This window comes from Agrilus planipennis, unplaced genomic scaffold (genome assembly GCF_000699045.2).
Source record: "Agrilus planipennis isolate EAB-ADULT unplaced genomic scaffold, Apla_2.0 scaffold199, whole genome shotgun sequence".
Classification (NCBI taxonomy): domain Eukaryota; kingdom Metazoa; phylum Arthropoda; class Insecta; order Coleoptera; family Buprestidae; genus Agrilus; species Agrilus planipennis.
Genome location: NW_020439011.1, coordinates 175,773 through 200,656, shown reverse-complemented (window position 1 = coordinate 200,656; position 24,884 = coordinate 175,773). Strand labels below are relative to the sequence as shown.

The following is a 24,884-nucleotide window of genomic DNA, read 5'->3' as shown; positions in this document are numbered from 1 at the left end:
GCCTAGAGATGAACACGGATAAGTCGAAGATAATGAGAGGCAGAAAAATTGGTGGAAGAACATAATATTAGAAAAAGTTTCTGCATTGAAAATATAGAGTCGGTGTTAATAATTTAGCGTCTGTAATCCTTTTTGATAAGCATATATAAATTTGTTGTAGCAGTTATGAAGTTTGATAACCGCAATTCGTCGAATGTTCCATATTCTTGTTCGTTCGTCACATGTGCAATGAATTTAAGATAGTTGGAGTTTATGTTCTAGCCAGTCGACCAATAATTTAACGAGCTTAGCTTTTCAGCACTAGATGGTGTAAAGTAAAATATGAAAATGAGCGAGCGAGTTTCGTAAACATTATGCATTAGTGTAGGACATTTTCGGTTGCATTAAACGGGAAATTTTAGGGTTGCTCTCGAACATACGGTAGCGTTATAAAATTAGAAACAGACGCTAATGTTAGAATACTCCGCACTAGAACCAACCCGACTGAAATTTATAATGTACTAAAGCTGTTATTTCAACAGCACCTTTAATCTCTTGTTTCAATTTTCGACAAAATACAACGTCCTATGTTTAGGATAATTTTACAATGTTTTCTTCACATATTTAATAAATAACGGATAAGAAGGTACCAAGGGAAGAAAAAGTAGGGAAAGAGCGAATATAAAGATAGGAGACGAAAAATTAGAAGAAGTGGCTGATTTTAGATACCTAGGAAGTCAGATAAGTCAGAATGGAAGGAGTAGTAGGGATATAAAGCAGAGGATAGCGCAGGGTCGTGTCGCTTTTAATAAAAAGAAGTTACTTCTATGCACGCGAACGGTTAATTTAGAAATTCGAAAAAGGTTGTTTGGAGCACGGCGTTGTACAGGTGCGAAACATGGACAGTGGGCGCGGCGGAAAAGAAACGGTTAGAAGCGTTCGAAATGTGGTGTTATAGGCACATGATGAGGATATCGTGGGTAGAAAAGGTTAGAAATGAAGAGGTATTGGAAAGAATAGGAGAACAGAGGACTCTATGGAAGTCAATAAAAAATAGGCGAGATAGGTTGGTAGGACACCTTCTCAGGCATGAAGGTCTAGTCAGAGACATATTAGAGGCAAAAACAAGAGTAAGAAGGGGTAGAGGTAGACCTAGATTAGATTACTGTTGGCAAATAGTTAAGGATGTGGGTTGTTGTAGTTTTAGGGAAATGAGAAGTTTAGCTCAGGATAGGAAAGAGTGGAGGTGCGTGTCCAACCAATCTTAGGACTGACGACCTTATGATGATGATGAAGAAGGTACCTAAAAAAATAAACAATACAGCATATTTTGCAGACAGAATTAAAAGTTGAGTTATATCATTTCATGCCGAATGGCGGTACTGTTCATAATTTGCTTGTTTTTGATATTTAACAAATTAATTAGTCCATTCTTAGTTCGTGTTCCATTAATGAACTTCTATGGAAATCTGGTGTTAGGTCGTAAAGTCACTTCTTGACTATTGGGTGTATTTCCTGTGAATATATGCTAATCTCATTTCCCAAGCGGAACAGAATTTGCATTTGTAGCTTAATTGAAACTATAATTTGCAAAGAAAATTTTCTTCATTCTTAAGAACTCAAGAATAAAATTTGAATGAATTTTCTGAAAAACTATTGTTTTTTACACTATGCCAAGTAATTTACAACAGTTTATACATTCAGGTAGGTATCGTGGTTTTATTTATGCATGTTACTGTTATTATTAGAACAACTGTACAGTACTAGAAAGAAATATGTACTTCTACTCCAACATCAATTCCGAAATATTTTTAATTAGGTTTTAACATCAAAAGCCAACAATTTTCTTTATTATGTATCATAATCTGGAACACAATAATGTTAATGTTATGATTGTTTGGGTAAAACTAATTTCGATTTTAATTAAACAAATATTTTATTGAATAAAACTGTATTGTGGGAATTTAATTTTTGCTTTATAATATGTTCCACATTGCATTTAATCTCAAATGTTCTACATTCAATGAAGCACAAAATGGGGTGGGTAAATTATTGTAGAAAAACATTTTTGATTAATAGAAATTCGTTGTATAGGCAAATATATTAGGTAGAAGGCTAAATCACCTTAATCTAGTGTATAAGCTTAAATCCAATAAATCGTTCAGGTTGGCTTCAGGCTGAGAAAGGATATTGAGAAATGAGGTTGATGTTAGTGAAGGTACCTAACACATATATAATATTATCAAAGTTATCGCTTCGATTATAAACAGATTTCTGCTGTGAGATCGGCTGATATACGTGATACATTAACAAGAGCCATCGGCCAATCCAGTCTCTTAGAAGTGAGGGAAAACCACAACCCTACGATTTAAACCGTTCTTCCCTCGTATTAAAGGGCTCGTTAGTGTTTTATTAGGTGCAGCCACTTTGGGAAACGATTATTAATTAAGTGGTATCGAATGACTTGTGTAGAATAGAAACATCGAAAAGGTTCATCTCGTGGTACTGTTACGCTTTTCGTTTATTATAATTTTATCCTTTATGCTAATTTGACTCTAACTTCCGGTTTATTACTGGGACTTTACGATTAACTCCACTGAATTTATAATCGTTTCCACAAAATCATTAAAACACCTGGCGTTCGGTCTCATGTTAATTTATTAATGACAAAAGCGAATTGTGTATTAACGAACCATACATATTCTAGTGCGGGGTGTCTTTCCCCCGCAATAAGCAATTTTCAAGCAAGTCTAAGAACTTTTAATTAATTCAAAATTAGGTAGTTAGGGCTTGAATTAACGCCTTTAGGGTATACATTCTCTTCCAACAGTCATGATCTTATCAGAAGTATTTAGTTATACATCTATCTACAAATAATGTACCGAGCGGCATGGCCTAGAGGTCTAGACCATTGCTTAGCGTTCGGGAGGACGCCGGTTCGATTCCGGGTCGTCCGTCTGCCTTGGTCCAACTTTTTCTGTGGTTTCCTTGGATCATTTAGACAAATGCTGGGGCAGTAATATTCCACAGATGATCTTTCATTCTCTTCTGTCTTCATTTCGTCACTCTCATCTTTCTCACCCGAATCGCCACCCACCCATTCCCACGATTCCTGAAAGGAGGCTGGAGAGGGCCTTCCACCCTACCTAGTCCGGAGGGACTGCCCGCCCACTAGCATTAGTGGCTGGTGGGAATGAAACACTCAAAAGTTGTAAAGTATAAACAGTTGTTGTAGAAATTTCTGATATATAAGGCCATCATTGTGACCAATCTATAATAATTTATGGAAGATACAGGGTTTGTTTATTGGGAAACTGACTAAATTTAGTACGTACCTGTTATCTTCAAGGGTTGCAGGTCAAAAGTATTTTTTTTTTGCCTATAGAGAACTATGTCCTCATTTAATTACATTATTATAATAGCTAAATAGATTTATGTAAATACATAGTGGCGATAACTAGTCGTAAATATTTATAGGTATGCGTAGAAGAAGAAAAAGTTGTCGATTCATTGCGAATTTGAAGTAGAATATATGTTAATATGACGAAGCAACATGTTAAAAAATACCACGACGTCACGATTTGTAGTTGCGGCTAATTTATGTGTAAGTATTTGTGAGGGTTGAAAATCAGCGCAATCTGATCATGCGTTTGATTAATTTGTTTCGACCGAAATTAAATTTTTAAATTTGTAATGGCTGGAATCGTTTATGAGTTGTCGTGTAAAAGCCTTTGATATAGATCCGGAAAATTTTAGTATTTCTCCAACAAGTCCAAGCAGAGATAGAACTTTGACGTTTATTTCAAATTAATATGTGTGTGTATATGTATATATATATATATATATATATCGCGGTTTACATTTACGCTCCAACAACTTTGAATAAATAGAATTATATCGAACCGTACGTCGATTTTGTTTAAAGCGGAAATTGTGAGGGCGAATTTTCCTGCATTTAGATCTACATGCTCCTCGGTTCTGTATCTAGTCAAAGGGATTTAGGCGAAAGGTAGAGAAAACTGGTCGCGTTTCGTTTTTCTTGTGTGCTTGGGACTTTCGATATCGAAGCTCACTGAACGGGAACGATTGAGTCAGAAATTTAATTAACAGTTTAAACATACGGGCCTGTTGTAAACTTATCGAACTTTGTTTATTAATCGTATTGGTTGGTAAAATCGTCACCGCCAGTAGAAATTTAATTGTAAAAGTATAAAAGGAAATTAGTCGTCACAGGACGTCTGTGAAACATCGAAGTTCTGACATAAACGAATAGATAGGACCTAACCCAACGAGCTTTGAGCTTTTCCGCGCGCCGTCCAATAGTGCGACTGGGCCGAATTTGCCCAATACAGATGCTTCACATCAAAAACGCATAGGTACTATAATACAGTTTGAAACATAATTTGTATGATGAAACTCATGATTACTGGAAATGTATCAATTATTGCGGACGTTCCAGATGAGGTAAATTGCTGCAATAAAAAAATATGACTTGATGTTACTCTGCTTGCATTAAATCGATAATTAATTCAGCTTTCGCTTAAAAACTACGTCGCCGGCTTGTATGTATGCATGCTCGTGCCATAAACGGGCGTCCCAATTGGATGAATTCCATCTATAAGTTAATGAAAAGTGCTTGGCATCATAAATCCATCGCAGATAGCTTTACAAAGAAGAGGCAATTTATACAAATCTATCCTTTTAGAAATTTCGTCAAAACCATCAAGTGTGGTGTGTTTTTAATTAAGTTCTTGTTTAAAACTAAAAATATAGTTATATCTGCTTAAAAGGATGGCCCCCATGGGCATACTTTCAGTTGTAGCCTAGGTAAAATCCTTTGATCTATTTAGGAGTGGTTCTGTAAAGCCTACGCATTAGCATACTGATTAAAAGTTAGCTCGGACTATAGTTTATACGGCAATCCCAAGGTGATTGTAGGATTTTCCGTGCAAACCAGAAGTTGAAACAAGCCGTGTAGATGTGCTATCGCAACAAATTTCATTGAAATTACCCTTGTAAGACGGAATTAAATTCTGCCGCGTATTACTTAGCTGAAATATCTGTAAACTATCGTTGCATGTTTATTACACGACTGTGTCGGTTTTACTTTAATTACTCGGTTATTTTCTTTTTTCCTTTTTGTTCTATATGTTCACACGTATTTCTTGCTTGTAATCACGTTGGCAAAAACCCTCAATAACAGAAGGAATATAAATCAAAACTCAATGCGAATTTCCATAAAATTTTGTATTTTTTAATATTAGGTACAACCAAGAAATTAACATTGGGGGTTTTAGGGTACTTAATTATTAGGATCTACTGAAGTACCTATACCTACTACCGTTGGATTGAAATTTACAGTGGTCTAGCAGTGGTTTCATTTTACTAGTTCGTTGCCTATTTTTGTTTTTTTTTTACGTTCATGTAATGACCAGGTAGTCATGAATGGACCACTAAAGATGAAGAGTTGTATGTCAAATTACTAACACACTACTAACAGTGTGTGTGTGTATGTGTTTGCGTGTTGTTGGTTCTTTGTGCAATTTTAATGAGTTTCTGAAAATAAAAGCTTGTGGTTAAAATAGCAAGTGTATAAATACCTTAAAAAAAAAAGTGCGATACATGGGAAACCCTTGAGTTGTAGTACAAGGTGAAAAATTTGATTCAAACAGCCACTCCACAAGAAAAAATATAGTGTTAGAATAACGCAAAGATCAAGCGTCATATATTTTCATTAAATTATTGTTCTTAAATCTTTAATTTAATTACATCGCGAATACCAAGCTTAGGAAAATTGTTGCAGAATTCGTATACAGAAGGGTATTCTAATTATTTCTATTCTTCAAATATGATATCTGTCGCAAAAATCTTGCTTTCTGATTATATAAAAGTAGCTTTAGCAAAAAAAAGAAAACTTTTAAAGTCGCGCTAGAAATAAAAACGCTGGTATAGCGTTATGAACACGCAATTTAATTTACCCTAATGAGAAGCTTTTATGATCCATACTGTTATAACGATGCCGATATAATCATCCATAGTAGGGGTGTCTACTTAATTAAATTAATTAAAATTGTTTTTTAGCATCTATTTATTGCGCTGGCGAACGAGGGTATTTTGATTCATATAGCGCCACCTTTCTGCTGAAAGTTCACTCATTCGTCCAGCTCCCATTGGGGGTTGAAATTTTCGCGAAAGCTTTCAGTTAGTTCCGGAAAATGCCCGTAGAGGGCGCCAAATGTAAGTCGAGCTTTTGCACCGAGGATATGAAAGCTAACACTACAGAAGTCAACTGTTTTATTACTCTTTTGGGTTTGCAAACAAGAAAATATTAGTCGTTATTAAAATGAATGGACTTGTGGTATGTAAAAGAGTCAGATTTCTGACTACCACATTTTATGTAATTTAGAATATGCTGTTTTCGATTGAATGTAATCTACACTGTTTTTTTTTTTTCTTTGTGGGTTTCAACTCGAGTAAATGAAGATTTGTTATTCACAAGGGTGTCGTACATTTGTAGTTCCGTCCCTATTTAAAAAAGTTTAATAAAGCGTGAAAATTGGCGAATATAAATTGGAATATCAATTCAAAACGACCCTTCACCACCTTCGCCACCTACCGAGTACTAAGGGTAGTTTCATTGCGGGAAGTCCCGATCAATAACGGAGTTCATGCTTACCGGAAACTGCCAAAGCTTTTTTTATATAAATATATTTAGGTCCATTTTAAAACAAAAAATATAAGAAAATAGCAATAAAGTATGAAGGTTTTGTTCATTGAAGAATGTTGTAGTCAATTTCGGAACGTTGTTGTTTGACTTTATCATTTTTCACCTTATCATTATTGAGCTTTACGGAAAAGCTTTCTAGATGACTCTACTGTTGGTATTTCGAGTTTGGCTTAATACGTTTAATCGATTTTTCTTCTATTATTACGTAAGCACTAAAGAATTAAGGTAAAAGTCAAGGTTCCTTGCATACCTACATATGTATAAAGGAACTAAAGCTATACCGTTGGAACCATATTAGGCACTGTAGGAGTTATTTTCTTTTTAGAATAACTAAATATAACTACTTAAAGAATTGTTGAGAAAGTTTTCAAATATTTTTATATTGTCTATTTCCGGCGTAATAGACTTAGGCATTTTCAGGGAAATTAAAATAGATTATCTTCTAAGTAAAAGGAATATAAATAATTGTTCAGATTTATTGTTACGTTATATAGTGAGAATGTTGAAATTAAATGTGCGTTTTTTAAAATTACCGTTTATTAGTTCATTTCTTTGTAATGTTTAGTTCTTTCACAAAAAGATTCTACTTTATTGAGAAATACAAATACCTAGTTTAGTAGATAGAACCTCAAAAAGTTTTTATTAAACCTTAAACTCCTGTTGTTACTGATGAGAGGCAAGTTATCCTTATCTATTTAAATTTCTCATTTTCTACGAATGAAAGATAAATTTTCCCGTCTTCTTGACGCCGATTGAATATACATATGTATGTATACGTTCAACTTTTTTCGGTATTCGTATACATATATCAGGCACCCATCCTTCGTACAATGGCAAACCTAATCGCCCTTTCAGAAAAGTCTAGTTGTCAACCTACACGCAAGGGTATCGTACGGGTAACCCCCATGGCGAAACCCAATTAATCTTTCCGAAAACCTCCTGCTTGTTTTCTTCGTCAAAATAACTTGGACTGATCCCCTTGTCTTTTCTGATACATGGAATTACGAATCGACTTAGACGTTCCATGCAAAATAAAATTATATATATCTTTCTATATCTGCTACAATTATACAGAGTGTTCTTTTAATTGATGGACTTGTGGCAAATAAATAAATTTAGAATTTCATTAAATCATTCACACAAAATCGACTGATTACTAAGTACATGTAGTTATCACATATCTATATCAAGTTAAAGGTACGTTTATTAAAAAAGAGTGTAGAACGATCGGCCGCACGGCTCAGGCTTGATTCAAGTGTCCGCTATAAGAATACAGGGTGTTTATATTTGAGTGTCGCGTACGTATACCGTAACTGTTTGTAATGTTGTTTTTTAATTAGTTGATCACTCTATTGTCGTGTTAGAACAAAATTGTTTTGCAAACTTTTCTTTTCATGTATTGGATGAGTGACTTCGACTGGAATTATATTATTGAACTAAGACTAAGTAAAATATTGTGTCGATTGTTTTGCCAATTATGTCGGAATTTTGGTAATGATTACTATTGGCATTCTTATAGCGATTGGTAAAGAAAATGTCCAAAGTATTTCCTGGAAAATGGCGGTTAGACGAAAAACAAAGTTTCGCGATTTTTCCTTGGGGATAAATTCTCAACCTCGATCAAAAACTTGGTCAAATCGGATCTTTATAACTTTCTTAACTTTCTTAGTTAAGAAACGACGGAACATTATCAATTTATCTGAAGTCTGTAAAACCAATTTATTGCCTTTTTCTCTTAATTTTCCACAATTATGTACACCGTTGCGAAGAAAATAAAGTCTAAATTGGTAACCGTTTGATCACTATTACTTGCATTTTTTAACTTCCTAGTTGATATCAATGGAGAAAAAGTATCGAACAATCTGTAAGCAATAGATTACGTATAAACCACAAGGTGTAGATGTTAGACGAGTGTAAGGTGATATCATCTTATTTCAGGAAATAGCCATTTCCATTACAGAAATCTACATTGTAGTAATTCGTCGGGATTTGTGGGAAGGAATAAAGCGTTTGATAAATGTGGGTTCGTTCTTACTTTTTCTGGAAGATTCGTCTTTTTTTTTACAAGGATATCAGCTTTACATACTTATTGCCTGCCGTCTTTTGTACGAAAGCTCCTGTCTTTGGCGTTAACCTGGGCAAACTTGAACCTTTGTCCTGAACGCGAGAGAGAGAGAGAGACGTGTGCGTTCCCTACAACTTAACGGGATGAATTTTCTGGTGGAGTTGCTTACAGATTACTCCCCATTTCCGTGACCGAAAGCCATCAACATGCGTCAGTCCATGACCTCTTCCAGCCGGAGGAAGTGAATTTTGTATTGTACGGTCTAGACTCTACTCGAAATTCATATTTCAAATTCAAATTCTCCATGGACAACGATAAATCATGACCGACGGCATCGTTGATAAATTGATTAAGGACAATAAACTTGACTTGGAACTTTCCAGACCCGAGACACGAAAGAAAAGCGAGACACTTATCAAATGTAATTAGAATCCTATATTTTCTTAATGAATTTTCCCGTTATTTTATATTGTCGCGCGTTTTACTGACATTCTGGCCGGTTTTCACATTTTCAAACATCTTAGCTACGCTGTATGTAATATCTTTAAGAGGCTGTTTCAAAAGGAAAATATATATAGTATTAGCAGCGAACTTTATGACTTTATTAATTCGAAGTCTTTAAAATTTCCTTCTTAAGATTTTCTAATTTAAAAGTTTGATCGTTATAGTTTTTTCTTTTGTTAGAATCTCTTTTCGTCCGTTTGGACCTATTGTAATTCTGTTGTAAAATAATAAGGTTTTCTTGAGTTCTTTCTATATTCAGTGGTGTAATGAGTGAAAGAGAGTTGTTTGAATTTCTTTTAGTCATATAGAAATCAGATTTTTGCTGCATTTATCTGTTACGTATTGTAAAACAACAATCGATATTTATGACAGAGTCTATTGGACAACTGAAGAAGTAAGTGTCACGTAAATGTAACTGAAACAGCAACCCTATGAGAGTTCTAATAGTAATCTGTACGCCCTTCAAATGTGTCAAAGATGTGCAATGCCTTAATGGTCACTTAACTTCAGCCGTGTTATGCATTGGTTTCAAACTTAGAAATATTTGTAGAAATCTTAAGTAATTAACTGTCCTATTATTATTTTATATGATCATTATCACCATCATAAGGTCGTCAGTCCTGGACACTCTTTCCTATCCTGAGCTAAACTTCGCATTTCCGTAAAGTAGAACAGCCCACATCCTTAACTATTTGCGAACAGTAATCTAATCTAGGTCTACCTCTACTCCTCCTAACTCCTGTTTCTGCCTCTAATATGTCTCTGACTAGACCTTCATGCCTAAGAAGCCTATTTTTTATTGACTTCCATAGAGTCCTCTGTTCTCCTATTCTTTCCAATACCTCTTCATTTCTAACCTTTTCTACCCACGATATCCTCATCATCCGCCTATAACACCGCATTTCGAACGCTTCTAACCTTTTCTTTTCCGCCGCGCCCACTGTCCATGTTTCGCACCCGTATAATGCCGTGCTCCAAACATACACCTTTAACAACCTTTTTCGAATTTCTAAATTAACCGTTCGCGAGCATAGAAGTGAATTCTTTTTATTAAAGGCGACACGACCCTGCGCTATCTTCTGCTTTATATCCCTACTACTCCTTCCATTCTGACTTATCTGACTTCCTAGGTATCTAAAATCAGCCAATTCTTCTAATTTTTCGTCTCCTATCTTTATATTCGCTCTTTCCCTACTTTTTCTTCCCTTGCATACCAGTATTTTAGTTTTACTTTTATTTATTTTCATACAGTCCTGATATGTCAGTACCGCTTCCATTTTATTTAAAGCTATCTCTAAGTCCTCCTTGCTAGATGCTAATACTACTATATCGTCTGCAAATCTAAGCATACTGATCTTTTGCCCTTGCACATCTATCTCTACAGTTGTACTGTCTTTAATGATGTTGATGGCGTCTTCGATGTATAAATTAAAAAGTATCCGATATAAATTTTTATTTATGAGACACTAATTGTAATAATAGAAGGGCAAATAGAATACTCTGTAAGAGCTATTTGCTGTTAGGAGTACTAGAAGTACAATTTGAAGCAACATCCATATATTTTTTAGTAAAGACTGAAAGAATGTAAGTTTTGTGCGACAATAAAATTTACTCCGTTGTTTCTGGGTCGTCACTTTTAGAAAAGAGCGAAGACTTGTTTCTGCGGCTTCGGATGTTTCTCGTAACCAAAGGATTTGGAGATCCGCTTATCACTGTAGCGCAAAAAAAGCTGGCAGAGCTTGGAACATTTGGCATTGAACAGACAGAGAGAAGCCAAAAACGTTGATGACTCGCCAAGTTGTTGCACTTCTTTACCTAGTTAGTCTCATCGCCATCGGTTAGATTAATTTCGTTTGTTTCTTGTTTCGTTCCATAACAAAGGAAAAAATTAAATACTTAATTAAGCTTTTCCTTTCTTGTGTCTTTCGTGATCGTTACTAACGGACTTATTACATCGTCCGTAACGTAAGTCTATAATAATTACTGGAGTCGTTAGTCATAAAGAGATATAGATGTTTCATACATACGATTACAAAGGTAAAGCTTACTTTAGAACTTACCTTATCCAAGCTTTTCCAATTTCTTGAATTCGATAACTGTCTATTGTTACCTCTCAGGAATCCGGCCGCCTTAAGGGTGAATTGTCAGCTTTTTTTTAGAATTATTATCCCAGGACAAAAATCTATCTAAATCCTGTTTACTATTTCAACACCTAAGCAGTAAATTTATTTTTTCTGGTTTTTTTATTTCACCGGCAATATAATTGTTATTGTTATTGAAAAAGGCGCTATCTCTTGTTTTGAAATAATTCCTCAAACTGAGAAAATTTAATCCGTCCAAGTGCTTTATCTTATCTTTACGAGGAAAAAATCTAATCATGGCAGCAGTTATCGAAGTTTTGAGGTAAAGCTGAAAGAGAAATTATAGCACGCTGCTACTTCTTCCGCTAATTCTTGTGGGACTTATTGATTCGAATCTCTTTGTTTCGTTAGGACCCAAGCTAATCAAGTTCTAACGTAAGAGATAGTCTATAAAATCGAATGTATTGAGGAAGAAGCTCTCTTAATAACAACGGTATTATTTATATTATTATTATTATTGAAGTATATTTTTCTCATTTATAAAATATGTATTCTTTCTAATGTTGATTACTTTTGTTTCTCTTTACGCGTTACTGCGTCTGAAGATAAAAAAACAAAATATTAAATAAAAAGAGGGTTAGGTTGGAAAAGATCATTCGTTTAGAAAGGCTTGAAATATGTACTAATGTTGCTTCGACTATGTTTGGTGAAAGTTTTGAAAGCACTGTAGATCGTGTCGCGGCATTCATCGTGCTTCCTTCTGAGATAAACGCTATCAGATAATATTAATTGTGTCTGATTAAAGTGCTTTGATTATAAATTCAATGGGCATATCAATAAAAATCAAAATCATTAAAGAATTGGGATCCGTCAAATGGGCATACACCATCTGGTCGCAAAATTTATAACTCGAATGAGGGAAAAATTTACATAGGAACTGTGCACGCAAATTGTAAAATTGTTTATTAAAATAATAAAACACGTTAAAAAAGTAAAAATTTTTTTGATGATGGAGTCGACGAAGTTTTCTTCTAAAGTTAAATCAAATAAAAAGTTAATATGTTCAGTGAAAAGCTGCAATAGCACTTCAGACATAGATCTTCACTCTTCACCTACATTAACTACTTTCCAATAAAAACTAACCGTTTTATATATGTAAAAAATATATTCGGAAAATTAGAGAAAAAAGTAAACTAATAGAAGCTTGGATGAAAGCAGTAGGTATCAAAGAAGTGAATTCCGGAATAAAAATTTGTTCACGTCATTTTAATGCACATGATTATATTTCAGCAAGTATTTACCATCAGCCATAACCTTAATATTTAAAACTAGAATCATACTAAAATTATAAAGTGAGAAATTATTTATTCCTGTGTAATTGATTTAACACAATTCTAATGATACGATATAAGTATTTTGAGGTTAAGAACCTACCTGCTGCAATACAACAAAGTTGCAATAATGTGTTTGCAACGTTCTCTTAAATCGGCTTTGCACGTGCAAGTCATTGATATGATATTGCTTAAATCACCCAGAATCACCTCACCAATTATATAACGTGAATCACTTTTTAAATCCGAAGTTTGTAAAAAGTAGGCAGTAAACTTGACGGAATTTGAAGGCTAGCTTCCGGATTTGTTATTTCCGAATTTTATAATGTGATTGGCATTAAAAACACGCTCACCTTCAACGAAATTTCCTTTCCGAGGCTTTGTGTCAGCCCAATCAGATATTGTGTCAATACTTATCATTTTATCGTAATTTAAAAACTTGGAAATTGCACGGTACACTATAGGAACTACGATAAATTTTCCCTAATCGGCGCCATGTTTTTAGGCTCCTCCCATTTGACGGATCCCAATAGGTATGAAAATACTCTAAAGAGATTTCTGGCTTTGAACTGTTGTGATTTTCGTTTCTTAAGGAGCAGATGATGTGAAACTTTTGTTGGCTTAGTAAGAAGGGTCGGTTAAGGGTAAGTAATTAACGTGAGAAATCGTTAAGATTCTTGTTATAAGTTGCAAGAAAACCTGAGCAGAATTATAACGCCAGAAGTGAACGGAACAAATGCGACAAATTAAATATAAATGCGATAAAGGAGTGAATGACATTCGCGACATTCTACAAATATTATTTACCAGCAGGCGTTGTTCAAGGAGTGTTGGTGATCCTTTATTTAGCGTCTGGTATGTTTTTAAAGTTAGTTTATAGCGGAGCTTTTGAAATACCTTTCGACAAAAAGAAACCAGGTCTTTTGTACGGAAAACGGCATCGTATTTAACTTTTATAAGTCGAGAGGTACGCGACTATAAAGAATTTTGTAACAGTAACAGAAAGACTGTGTCGGAGAGAAACTACCCCTTTTAAATGTAAACTGTTTATCAGATAAACTTGCCGACTTCTCCAGAAAAATTGTTTTATTTCTTATTAATTCTAAGTGAAATGGTAATAACATTAATGTATGTACATTGAAACTTCTAATACGTTTATGAAAGAAACTCTCATTTGTTATTAATTAATGTGAGATAATCTGTAGAGGGTTGGATATTAATTCATATTAAATTACTACTTTAATGCAGTTTTTAGTTGTATAATCTTTTAAAAAATCCGTGAATATAATCAATAAATGCTACCTTTAGTGCTGTTGTGCTTAGGTAGGTATTTACTTATATGATAAAATGCAGTGTTGGAAGTAACATTGGGGTTGATTATAAATTTAACAGTCTTCCTAACTCTTACAGAGAAATCGTGAAATTTTCGTTCAGTTTCTTTTCTTTTTTTTTTGAGTTAAATATTTTACAAGGTAAAAGATCGAAATTTTCCTTATCATCATTTATTCAGGGAACTGGTAGAAACCTTTTCCTGGACTATGCTTAGCACAAACTTCCATTATTGCGGACGTGGTCTATTTATATTTTCTTTTTCCTAGTCACCCTGTTTTTGAATTTCAAAAACATCATTAGAAACAGGTAGGTAGAAATATTGTTCTACTTTATTTACTAGATAATACCGTCGAGGCAAGTCGTCTTAGAAACTGCGTACCAAATGAACCACAATAATTGCCTTTCTAAAAAAAAAGACAGCGACCCTGTTGTGGCATCTCTTTATTTTGTTGACTACGATTTCAAATACATACGTTCAGCATCACCGGACGTCTAAGGGAACATTAAGCTGTTTGAACTCAAATGCGAATGATTTTACAAAGACGTTCACAAATGCTTCCTATTCATAGGGGGTCACAATTTCCTCGAAACTTCGTCGATATAAGTAGAGTAACTAGAACACCCACAAACACCTGTCATGCTTTACAAAGCTCCACGTTTGTGCTGCCATCTACCTACATAATTGTTTTTATTTGTTGCAACGAGAAGTTACTCGTGCTTCTATTTGCACCAAAGCAATTACTCTACTGATTCATTGACGAATTTCCTATTTATTTAATTGCTAATAAAATTTGGATGATTCCGGCCCTGGTAAAGAAACACGACCCGCAACGTTGCACTCAATAAGCATATTCGTTTTGTATTCTTTTGTTCATGTATTGTTTATTTGTTAGATTAGATTAAGTGTGATTCAGGGTGATTATTTTAATAGCCAATCTCTAGCATCTTAGATGATCGATATCCGAATTTAATTGCAGCTACGTTGGCTGATTTAAGTGGTGCTAACGTCGGGATCTATAAAACACAAACAGAGCTAGATGAGAATGATACGACACTTTTTTATGTTTTTTGATATCTTACAGAAGAAATTCAAGTATGTGGCTGATTTTTAGTGCCTTTTCCGACAAAAGCTCCGACAACAAAAAACCTTCACGTAATATAGACTGATCTTATTTGTAATATCGGATTTCCATTTCCACAAGAATGTAGTGGCATCTACAAATCTTATTTAGCAAAATTTGAGGGATTATTATTCTTTCTTATTCTATATAGACGTTTACGCCACTTCAGGAGTTCTTCTAATGAAGATCGACGTTAATTTATATTATTTTATTGTTCTTTACATAAAATAAATACTAAACTGGTGCGTCAGCATTCAGTTTTATCCTTGTTGATTTTGAATCATCGAATTGCTAAGCTAATCAAATCGGAAACTATATCGATCACCAGAAGTCTATAAAACCTTGGGGTCGTGGATTTCTGTCCCTACTTCGTAAGATAGGTGGAACAGAGAAAATATGCTGTTGTAGCAACTTCTGAACCTAAATGTAACCCATATTCCTACATGTAGTGTATGTTTTGTTGGATTCTGGATGTGTTTTAAATCAAAGCTCAGATATTCGTGAAGACAATTTGCCCTGAAACATACTTGTGCATGTAATTGTCTCCTATTTTTGATAAATTTTTAAAATTGACGCTGTAGTTTCAATTCAGTTTACAGATAGTCTATGTTTTTTGGTTTTGTTGGGTTTTTCACTGCCATTTATATTCAAATTTAATGTGCAATTAGGTATTAGGTAGGGTTTTGTTAGGTTTAATTAATAGAGAATGATGTTGGTTAATCTATGATTTATTGACTTGTTTTGCGCTATTTTGTTGAAGGTTCTTTTATCAATTTCTTGATTTCCTTTTGCTTTTTAATTTTAAATAAATATAATTGCAAGGTTGTGTTGGATGTCGCCATTCAGCTCAGTTTCTTGCTTCCATTAACACATTTTTGGGCAAACAAAGTTGATTGATAGTTCTCAGCAGCGACAAATTCCCGCAGAAAACTTTTCCCTTCCTTAACTGAAAGACTTCAGTAGTGACGTAAAATGGCGCAAATTCATACCGAATGTTGGCCTATTCAAAAAATTTAATGCATTTTATCACGCAACCTGCTAAGGATAAACGTTGAATTTATCAAGCCGGTTAGTTAATCGCTTAGCTTTTCTGTCAGTTTTTGGAAGTAACTGGTTTACATAACAGCGTAATGCTCTTATAACTTAAACCAAATATATATATATATATATAGATATAGTAGAAAACTGTCACCTGATGGAACCCCAATATGTCGGTACAATTTGAAAATAATTTAGTTTTTCTGTTTGTTTCGTGGACTATAGATTTCGCTTTAGTTGTTGTGTGATTTATTCGATCTTGTTCAAAAATTGAGGAAAGTTGTTTGTGTGTTTTCGAAATAAAATCAAAATAAGAAATAGATTAGGAAGTGAAGATTGTTGTACGAGTTTTTTTGTTGATAATAAAGTGTTATCCGTTTATTTCGGGAAATCGAAGGTGGTGTAGTATTGTAACGCATGTAGTGCCGAAGTTAGAGGGGCTGCGCGAGTTTAGAGGGTTGAGGGCTGTGCGCTGTCTTCGACCTCGTGGCGTAATTCACCCTCACCTTCTGTGGAGTCCGCACACACTCAAAGTCGCTCGTCATTGTCACATGTTCGAATCCGAGACGATGCTCTTCTTCATGGCACGAAGGCATCCTGCAGGTGCCTTTGGACAATAGTGTGGTAATAACTGCTGCAGTGTTTGAGTGTTCCAATAGTGGTGATGCTCGTGGCCATGTGAAATCCTGGTGCCAAGCTTCGGATGGTATGTTTGCGATTGAAAGCAGCTTCTTCTGGCTGCTGGCCTTCCTCGGCTGGGCGGCCTGCAGCGAGCATCCAGAGAGAGAATGTTGTTCTTTTCCGACGGTGGTCCAGACTACCACTAGTTCATTGACCACTACATCTACAGAACGTACAGGTACAAGATCTAGATAGAATAGGGGTCTCAGGTGTGGATGTAGGGAACTACCTGAAGGAATTCGTTATAAATCAAACTGAGCGTCGTTGTATCTTTTGGTCTCGAGGTTCGGGAAGCAATTTAGCGAACGAGCGCACTTTTTCTTTATTTTCGTCGTTTGTCACCGGCGACAAAATTACAACCGTTTCAAGCGATCGAGGAGGAAACGTACAAGAGTACAATAAAACCGGGGAAAAACTTGCGATTTTACCGATAAGCGATGATATATCTGTATCTTTATTCATTCTTGCTTCAAATAAAAATAATTGCGACGCAACTGATTGATTAACATAACAATGGTCTTTTTATTTTATCGTACCCCTTCCGTCTGACCAACTTGTTCCCTTTAATTTAGTTGTCTAGAACTACGTTCTTACTTAGATACCTCTCTATTCAATTGAAATGCGGACTTTTTTCTTCATTTGAATAGTTCTATTGAACGTGAGCTACCAAACTTTCCAAACTTTTTAGTCTCTAATAAATGTTTTAGAAGCGACGGAGGGGTCATGCTTCGAAAGGTCACATTCGCTCTTCCAATTACGCTTTAGCTTTTAATGCTTTGCATAAATCATAGAAATTAGTTCTGCATCCTTTTATTTGACTAAATACTAAACAATCTTCACGAATACACGTTTGTTTATAAAGAATAATGATTTCTGGTGGATTTGGACAAATACTTGCACAATTTAATGGTAGAGGCGACGTTACATTTTAATTTGAATACCCACATCCACAAACCAATCAAATTCGTCAATCATTTTTGATATACCTTCTGTTTTTACTTTATTTCTGTCAGTAAAATTGTTTGCTGTTAAGTTTTTCAATAGAGATAATAGTTTAGCGAGAGAGTTTTAAAATTGACTTCTAATTTCAGTGCTTTTGACGGGTAGGTATAAGCATTAAATTATTGACAGTATTTCCGTGGAATGTAGATCTAAACGGGTCTTTTAGGTACCGTCATTACTGATTGATATCCGGTATGGGATCAATAACACTGACAGTGCGATGCGATCTAAATGAACTGTGTGTTAGCCAATTTTAAGGTAAAATCACACATAAAAATATCGAACTGTCTCTTTACAATTAAGCGACAGCACTCTTTTTGAATAAAAAATTGTTTTTTTTTTGTGATGGATGTAATTTCTAATTCCTATATATTCTCATTAGAGGGTGCTATATATTTGTCGTAATCTATTGAATATATTATTTATCTTGTTAACTTATTAGTAAAATTAATTAATAATGTATAAAATATTTATGGAATTTATGTATTAATTTGCTAGTTTCCGTTTGAAGGCAACAGAAAAGCGAAATAGTATTAAGGGGTTTGAAGTTGTGCAATCAAAGCATCATTAATAATTTCCATTGAAATTTAGGTTTAAAATAACCGATTCGCTCCGGGAGAATATTCGAACGTGTATTTGCGCTGTTATATTTTTCCTGAAGGAATCTACTTTGTTCCCGATATTTTTCTACACTTCCTTTGTTTTCGTATCCTTTTGAGTAACGCTCGAAGAACGAACAGGTATATAATAGCTTGAGATCGTGATGAAAAGGGAAAGGAAAGCACTCTAATGATTCATTTGAAACTCAGGTTCTAATGTCTCTGTATGAATATAGTCAGTCAAGTGAAAGTTTTTACATTGCTGGCATTCGCTAGCTTTAAACAAACTGTAGTTTTATGAAAAAATCCATAAAAGCCAGTACAGCTTTAATGCCCTTAAGCTATTGCCTTTTTTATTCTGATACCTGATGTTTGACGTTAAATCCACAATATCGGAAAATCTATCGTTCTTATAGGTGCTTAGATAGGTATACGATTTTCATTGCCTTCAGAAGGTAATAAACCTTATGAGTAATAAGTAAAACGACAAATACTGGAAGCCATATTTATTTTTTCATTTTAATATTGTGCTAATATTTCGTATTTTTTTTTTCAGGTAAGTTGCTGTAACCCAACCTAACCTGACCTAAAATAACGACTGCATTTGTAAAGGTAAGCAAAATATGTCTATCTATGATGACTTCGTTGAGAGATTGCGAGAAATCAAGTTATAACTTACGTTCACTTATTAAAAGTACAATTCTTTGAAAAGTTAGTAAATACTCAAAAGTATCGACGGAGGTTCTGTACATACCGTCCCGGTTACAGTAATTGTATTGATAATAATCTTCATTTAATTTGAAGGCAGTTCAATCATCACGGAATGGGCTGCAATTACCTTTCATTTTAAGAATGAAATCAATTCTTTGTCCGCTTTAACAAAATTTGCGGTCGCCAAATACCGGTGAAAACTAAGTTACGTCGCGGGGGTACCGACGACAGCCGACCGCTTGATTGTGAAAGCAATCGCTATTTTCCAATAAGCTATTTTAAGGGAAGAAAACCAAAATCCGATTCTCGTTTCATTTTTCTAAAAAACGGATCTATATGACTACTACTGACACATCTTCATCGTCATTATTCTTAAAAGAAATCATTTTTATTAGATCGATTGCAGCTTCCTCTACTAAAGGTTTGAATGTTCTAGTTTTTTTTGTTACAGTTTGTTGTCTTTTTTGCCATTGAGAATAATAACCGTCTGGGTGAATGAAATCAGTGATGTAGATAATATTGTGCATGTTTTTCATTGTATTGCAATAGAGAGATGTCGAGGGCTGGCGCCGCTGTGATACCGCATATTCATCGCTGCCTGACTAATGAGACATCCTGACGAATCCAGAAAATTATTTTAATCAGCGGAAATACGTAAGCGAGAAGTGGCGCAATGCCATAGAAAAAAGAACGTAAAGGGTTCTCCAGAACGAAAATGAAATAGCAAACGTTTAAGTTTACAAAGTTCCTTTAGGAGTACTTTGTCTTTCTAGACGACGGACGTATGGAATCAGTTATAGAATTGTTACTCTTTTATCATAGATATCGGGTTGTTCGGAAAGTCATTTCGTTTTTTCCCGACAGAGGATTTAATTGTATTCTTTTGCACCCAACTTCACATTTAAGCCGTATAATTTTTATATGCTTTGAGAGCTCATATAGCAAGGCTTGTGTGTGAAAAATTCCAATTAATTCTACGCAGTAGTTTTTGGTTGGTGCCCTTTTAAATATGGAGAGCGATAAGCAGAATTTTCGACATATCTTACTGTTTTACTACAGAAAGGGTAAAAATGCTGTTCAAGCCAGAAAGAAATTGACTGATGTGTATGGAGAAGGTGTGTTGACAGTACGCCAGTGCCAGAACCGGTTCGCTAAATTTCGATCCGGCAATTTTGATGTCGAAGATGCAAGCTGATAAAGACGCGATAAAGGCATTAGTTGATGTGAACCGGCGAATAACAACACGTGAGATCGGATTGAGGTTAAATTTATCAAATTCAACAGTTTATGACCACTTGAAAGGCCTGGGATTATCCTCGAAGCTCGATGTATGGGTTCCCCATGTTCTCATAGAGAGAAATCTGTGTCGCCGCATTGACGTCTGCGATTCGCTTCTCAAACGTCACGAAAATGATCCGTTTTTGAAGCGCATCATCACTGGGGACGAAAAATGGGTTGTATACAACAACGTCAAACGCAAGAGGTCATGGAGCAAAAAAGATGAACCGGCTCAAACCATTTCCAAAGCCGATATTCACCAAAAAAAGGTGATGCTGTCCGTTTGGTGGGATTTTAAAGGAATCGTTTTTTTGAGCTTTTACCGGATAACACAACGATTAATTCGGAAGTCTACTGTCATCAGCTGGACAAACTGAATGATGCACTTCAACAGAAAAGGTCAGAACTAATCAACAGAAAAGGTGTAGTGTTTCACCAAGACAACGCGAGACCTCACACAAGTTTGGTCACTCGCCAAAAGCTTTTACAGCTTGAATGGGATACAATGCTACACCCACCATATTCTCCAGACCTGGCACCATCGGATTATTATTTGTTCCGGTCACTCCAAAATTTTTTAGACGGTAAAATCTTCACCTCAAATGAGGAGAAATTATACGAAAACTGTCTTTCATTTCCACAAAAAAAAAACGAAATGACTTTCCGAACAACCCTATGTAATAATGACAACCGAATATCATAAGGAAATTTTAGTACTTATTATAAAAGACAGAGATTAGATTATGTATTAATTAGATCCTTTTTGTACATACACAAGTTCTTTTTTGTCATGTAGGTATCTGGAATTCTTTTTATAAAACAGCCAGGATCATCGTAAAATTATCCTTTATTATTACTAGAAGAAATAGACACAAAAGATCCTAGTTTACCTCATTGTCCTATTTTCTATTTAAATTTATTTATATATTTCTCCTTTTCGCATTTTCTGTTCGTTTTTTAATTAGAAAACCAAACCATTATCATTATACAAACTATAAACGTATCAAAATTCACTCTACTTAGTTGCGTATAAAAAATTCCAAAACAAATCAAGGGCTTGAATCTGTGTGAGAATCACTGATGTGGAAAAGTGTTTTGTCTTCATAAAATGTCAAAATTCCATTTGGTCGGTAGATATAAAATGGATGCATAAGCCAAATCAGCTTTTGCTTCAAGCGGTGCCTTCAAAAGGTAGCAGCACATTTGCGGAATAAATTTGAATGTTGGGATGCATTAACGCGAAACCTTAAACAAACCTGAAACAGTTTATCCCTTTCGTGTATCTAGTTAGCGTCATTAAATCAGTATCCACCGTTAAACGCGTGGTGGACTGTGGCATTAAACTGGGAGGATAGGGGATGGACCCACTATCAATTTGATCTTTATTTGAAACTGAATCAGTGCGTATGCAAAAGATTTAATCCACTCATGATTAACTGCATCAATCACTAATTTATTCATGTAATCTTTCAAAACATTTTTATAGTTACATGCGTTTGTGTCTGATCAATCGTTCAACGATAGATATTAGCGAAAAAATCACACCCCAGGATCAGAAGAAGATACAATCACAATAGCAATTACAACACCAAGAAAAAGAAAATTAAATATTTAGAAAAATATTTAATACTTTCTCCAGTATAAGTAACAGTAAAAAGTACAACAAACACTAGTGTAATGTGAAGATCCTACAAGGCGAAACAGCTGTCGCAAATACAAAATTTGGTAAAGTGGAAAACCAAAACACCAACTCAGCCTATAATTGCCTAAAAATATTTTACATGATACTAGTACTATGCCATTTCGATGCCTATCATCGATCTCTGTGACTTTGTCGTTTAGAAATCAACAGACTTCAACCCCTTTTGCAAATTTCTTTGCCAAATTCAATTTGTGCCGAATAAAAAAGGAAGTAAATCGCATTTTGTAAGCTTTCGAATCGCTTAGTAAACATGACTGCCCTCAAAGGGTATCGATTTCTTAAATAATTTTGCAAAGGCGTAGGAAAAGGTGCTTAGTTCTGTGATATTAATGATAATGATGCGAGACGGTGAGACACAGCACAGCCGAGACCTGCATGAGTATCACGCAAATCAAGACTTACTATTATTACCGTTGATATCATCCCAAAAACTCATCGAAGGATAAAGAAAAAGGAGACCAAGATCTTTTTCTAAGGCAGTTACTACTTTAGTAACTATTAGTTTCAGTAATATTAGTATTAATATTAATTGATAGCTTAGAGACTCTCTTGATATGGAATTTTGTGTTTTATCCATTTAGTTCTTGCAGCACTACAATAAATACAGTACAATTAATTGTTCAGATTCTGTATTTGATAATAATGTCATTGATCTAAAAGGGACCAATTTGGGCTTTCCCTTGTTTAAATATGAGAAAACTCCTCCAAGNTTTACAAGGCTACACCCACCATATTCTCCAGACCTGGCACCATCGGATTATTATTTGTTCCGGTCACTCCAAAATTTTTTAGACGGTAAAATCTTCACCTCAAATGAGGAGAAATTATACGAAAACTGTCTTTCATTTCCACAAAAAAAAAACGAAATGGCTTTGCGGACAACCCTATGTATTAATGACAACCGAATATCATAAGGAAATTTTAGTACTTATTATAAAAGACAGAGATTAGATTATGTATTAATTAGATCCTTTTTGTACATACACAAGTTCTTTTTTGTCATGTAGGTATCTGGAATTGTTTTTATAAAACAGCCAGGATCATCGTAAAATTATCCTTTATTATTACTAGAAGAAATAGACACAAAAGATCCTAGTTTACCTCATTGTCCTATTTTCTATTTAAATTTATTTATATATTTCTCCTTTTCGCATTTTCTGTTCGTTTTTTAATTAGAAAACCAAACCATTATCATTATACAAACTATAAACGTATCAAAATTCACTCTACTTAGTTGCGTATAAAAAATTCCAAAACAAATCAAGGGCTTGAATCTGTGTGAGAATCACTGATGTGGAAAAGTGTTTTGTCTTCATAAAATGTCAAAATTCCATTTGGTCGGTAGATATAAAATGGATGCATAAGCCAAATCAGCTTTTGCTTCAAGCGGTGCCTTCAAAAGGTAGCAGCACATTTGCGGAATAAATTTGAATGTTGGGATGCATTAACGCGAAACCTTAAACAAACCTGAAACAGTTTATCCCTTTCGTGTATCTAGTTAGCGTCATTAAATCAGTATCCACCGTTAAACGCGTGGTGGACTGTGGCATTAAACTGGGAGGATAGGGGATGGACCCACTATCAATTTGATCTTTATTTGAAACTGAATCAGTGCGTATGCAAAAGATTTAATCCACTCATGATTAACTGCATCAATCACTAATTTATTCATGTAATCTTTCAAAACATTTTTATAGTTACATGCGTTTGTGTCTGATCAATCGTTCAACGATAGATATTAGCGAAAAAATCACACCCCAGGATCAGAAAAAGATACAATCACAATAGCAATTACAACACCAAGAAAAAGAAAATTAAATATTTAGAAAAATATTTAATACTTTCTCCAGTATAAGTAACAGTAAAAAGTACAACAAACACTAGTGTAATGTGAAGATCCTACAAGGCGAAACAGCTGTCGCAAATACAAAATTTGGTAAAGTGGAAAACCAAAACACCAACTCAGCCTATAATTGCCTAAAAATATTTTACATGATACTAGTACTATGCCATTTCGATGCCTATCATCGATCTCTGTGACTTTGTCGTTTAGAAATCAACAGACTTCAACCCCTTTTGCAAATTTCTTTGCCAAATTCAATTTGTGCCGAATAAAAAAGGAAGTAAATCGCATTTTGTAAGCTTTCGAATCGCTTAGTAAACATGACTGCCCTCAAAGGGTATCGATTTCTTAAATAATTTTGCAAAGGCGTAGGAAAAGGTGCTTAGTTCTGTGATATTAATGATAATGATGCGAGACGGTGAGACACAGCACAGCCGAGACCTGCATGAGTATCACGCAAATCAAGACTTACTATTATTACCGTTGATATCATCCCAAAAACTCATCGAAGGATAAAGAAAAAGGAGACCAAGATCTTTTTCTAAGGCAGTTACTACTTTAGTAACTATTAGTTTCAGTAATATTAGTATTAATATTAATTGATAGCTTAGAGACTCTCTTGATATGGAATTTTGTGTTTTATCCATTTATTTTTTGCAGCACTACAATAAATACAGTACAATTAATTGTTCAGATTCTGTATTTGATAATAATGTCATTGATCTAAAAGGGACCAATTTGGGCTTTCCCTTGTTTAAATATGAGAAAACTCCTCCAAGGATAAAGAAAAAGGAGACCAAGATCTTTTTCTAAGGCAGTTACTACTTTAGTAACTATTAGTTTCAGTAATATTAGTATTAATATTAATTGATAGCTTAGAGACTCTCTTG

General features: G+C 34.6%; 1 protein-coding gene across 7 annotated transcripts in view; it reads left to right on the top strand.

Moving 5' to 3' along the window:
* LOC108741291 overlaps positions 1–24,884 on the top strand; it is a 131,439-nt gene that overhangs the window by 15,522 nt on the left and 91,033 nt on the right. For 6 of the 7 annotated variants that reach the window (XM_018476050.2, XM_018476049.2, XM_018476048.2 and 3 more), the window contains exon 1: positions 16,749–17,037. The exons of the other annotated variant lie outside the window; for it this stretch is intronic. In XM_018476050.2, the coding sequence (XP_018331552.1) occupies positions 16,887–17,037 (151 nt within the window). In that variant the 5' untranslated portion in view covers positions 16,749–16,886. Of the gene's footprint in view, positions 1–16,748; positions 17,038–24,884 lie in introns of those variants that run through there. 7 annotated transcript variants of the gene reach the window in all.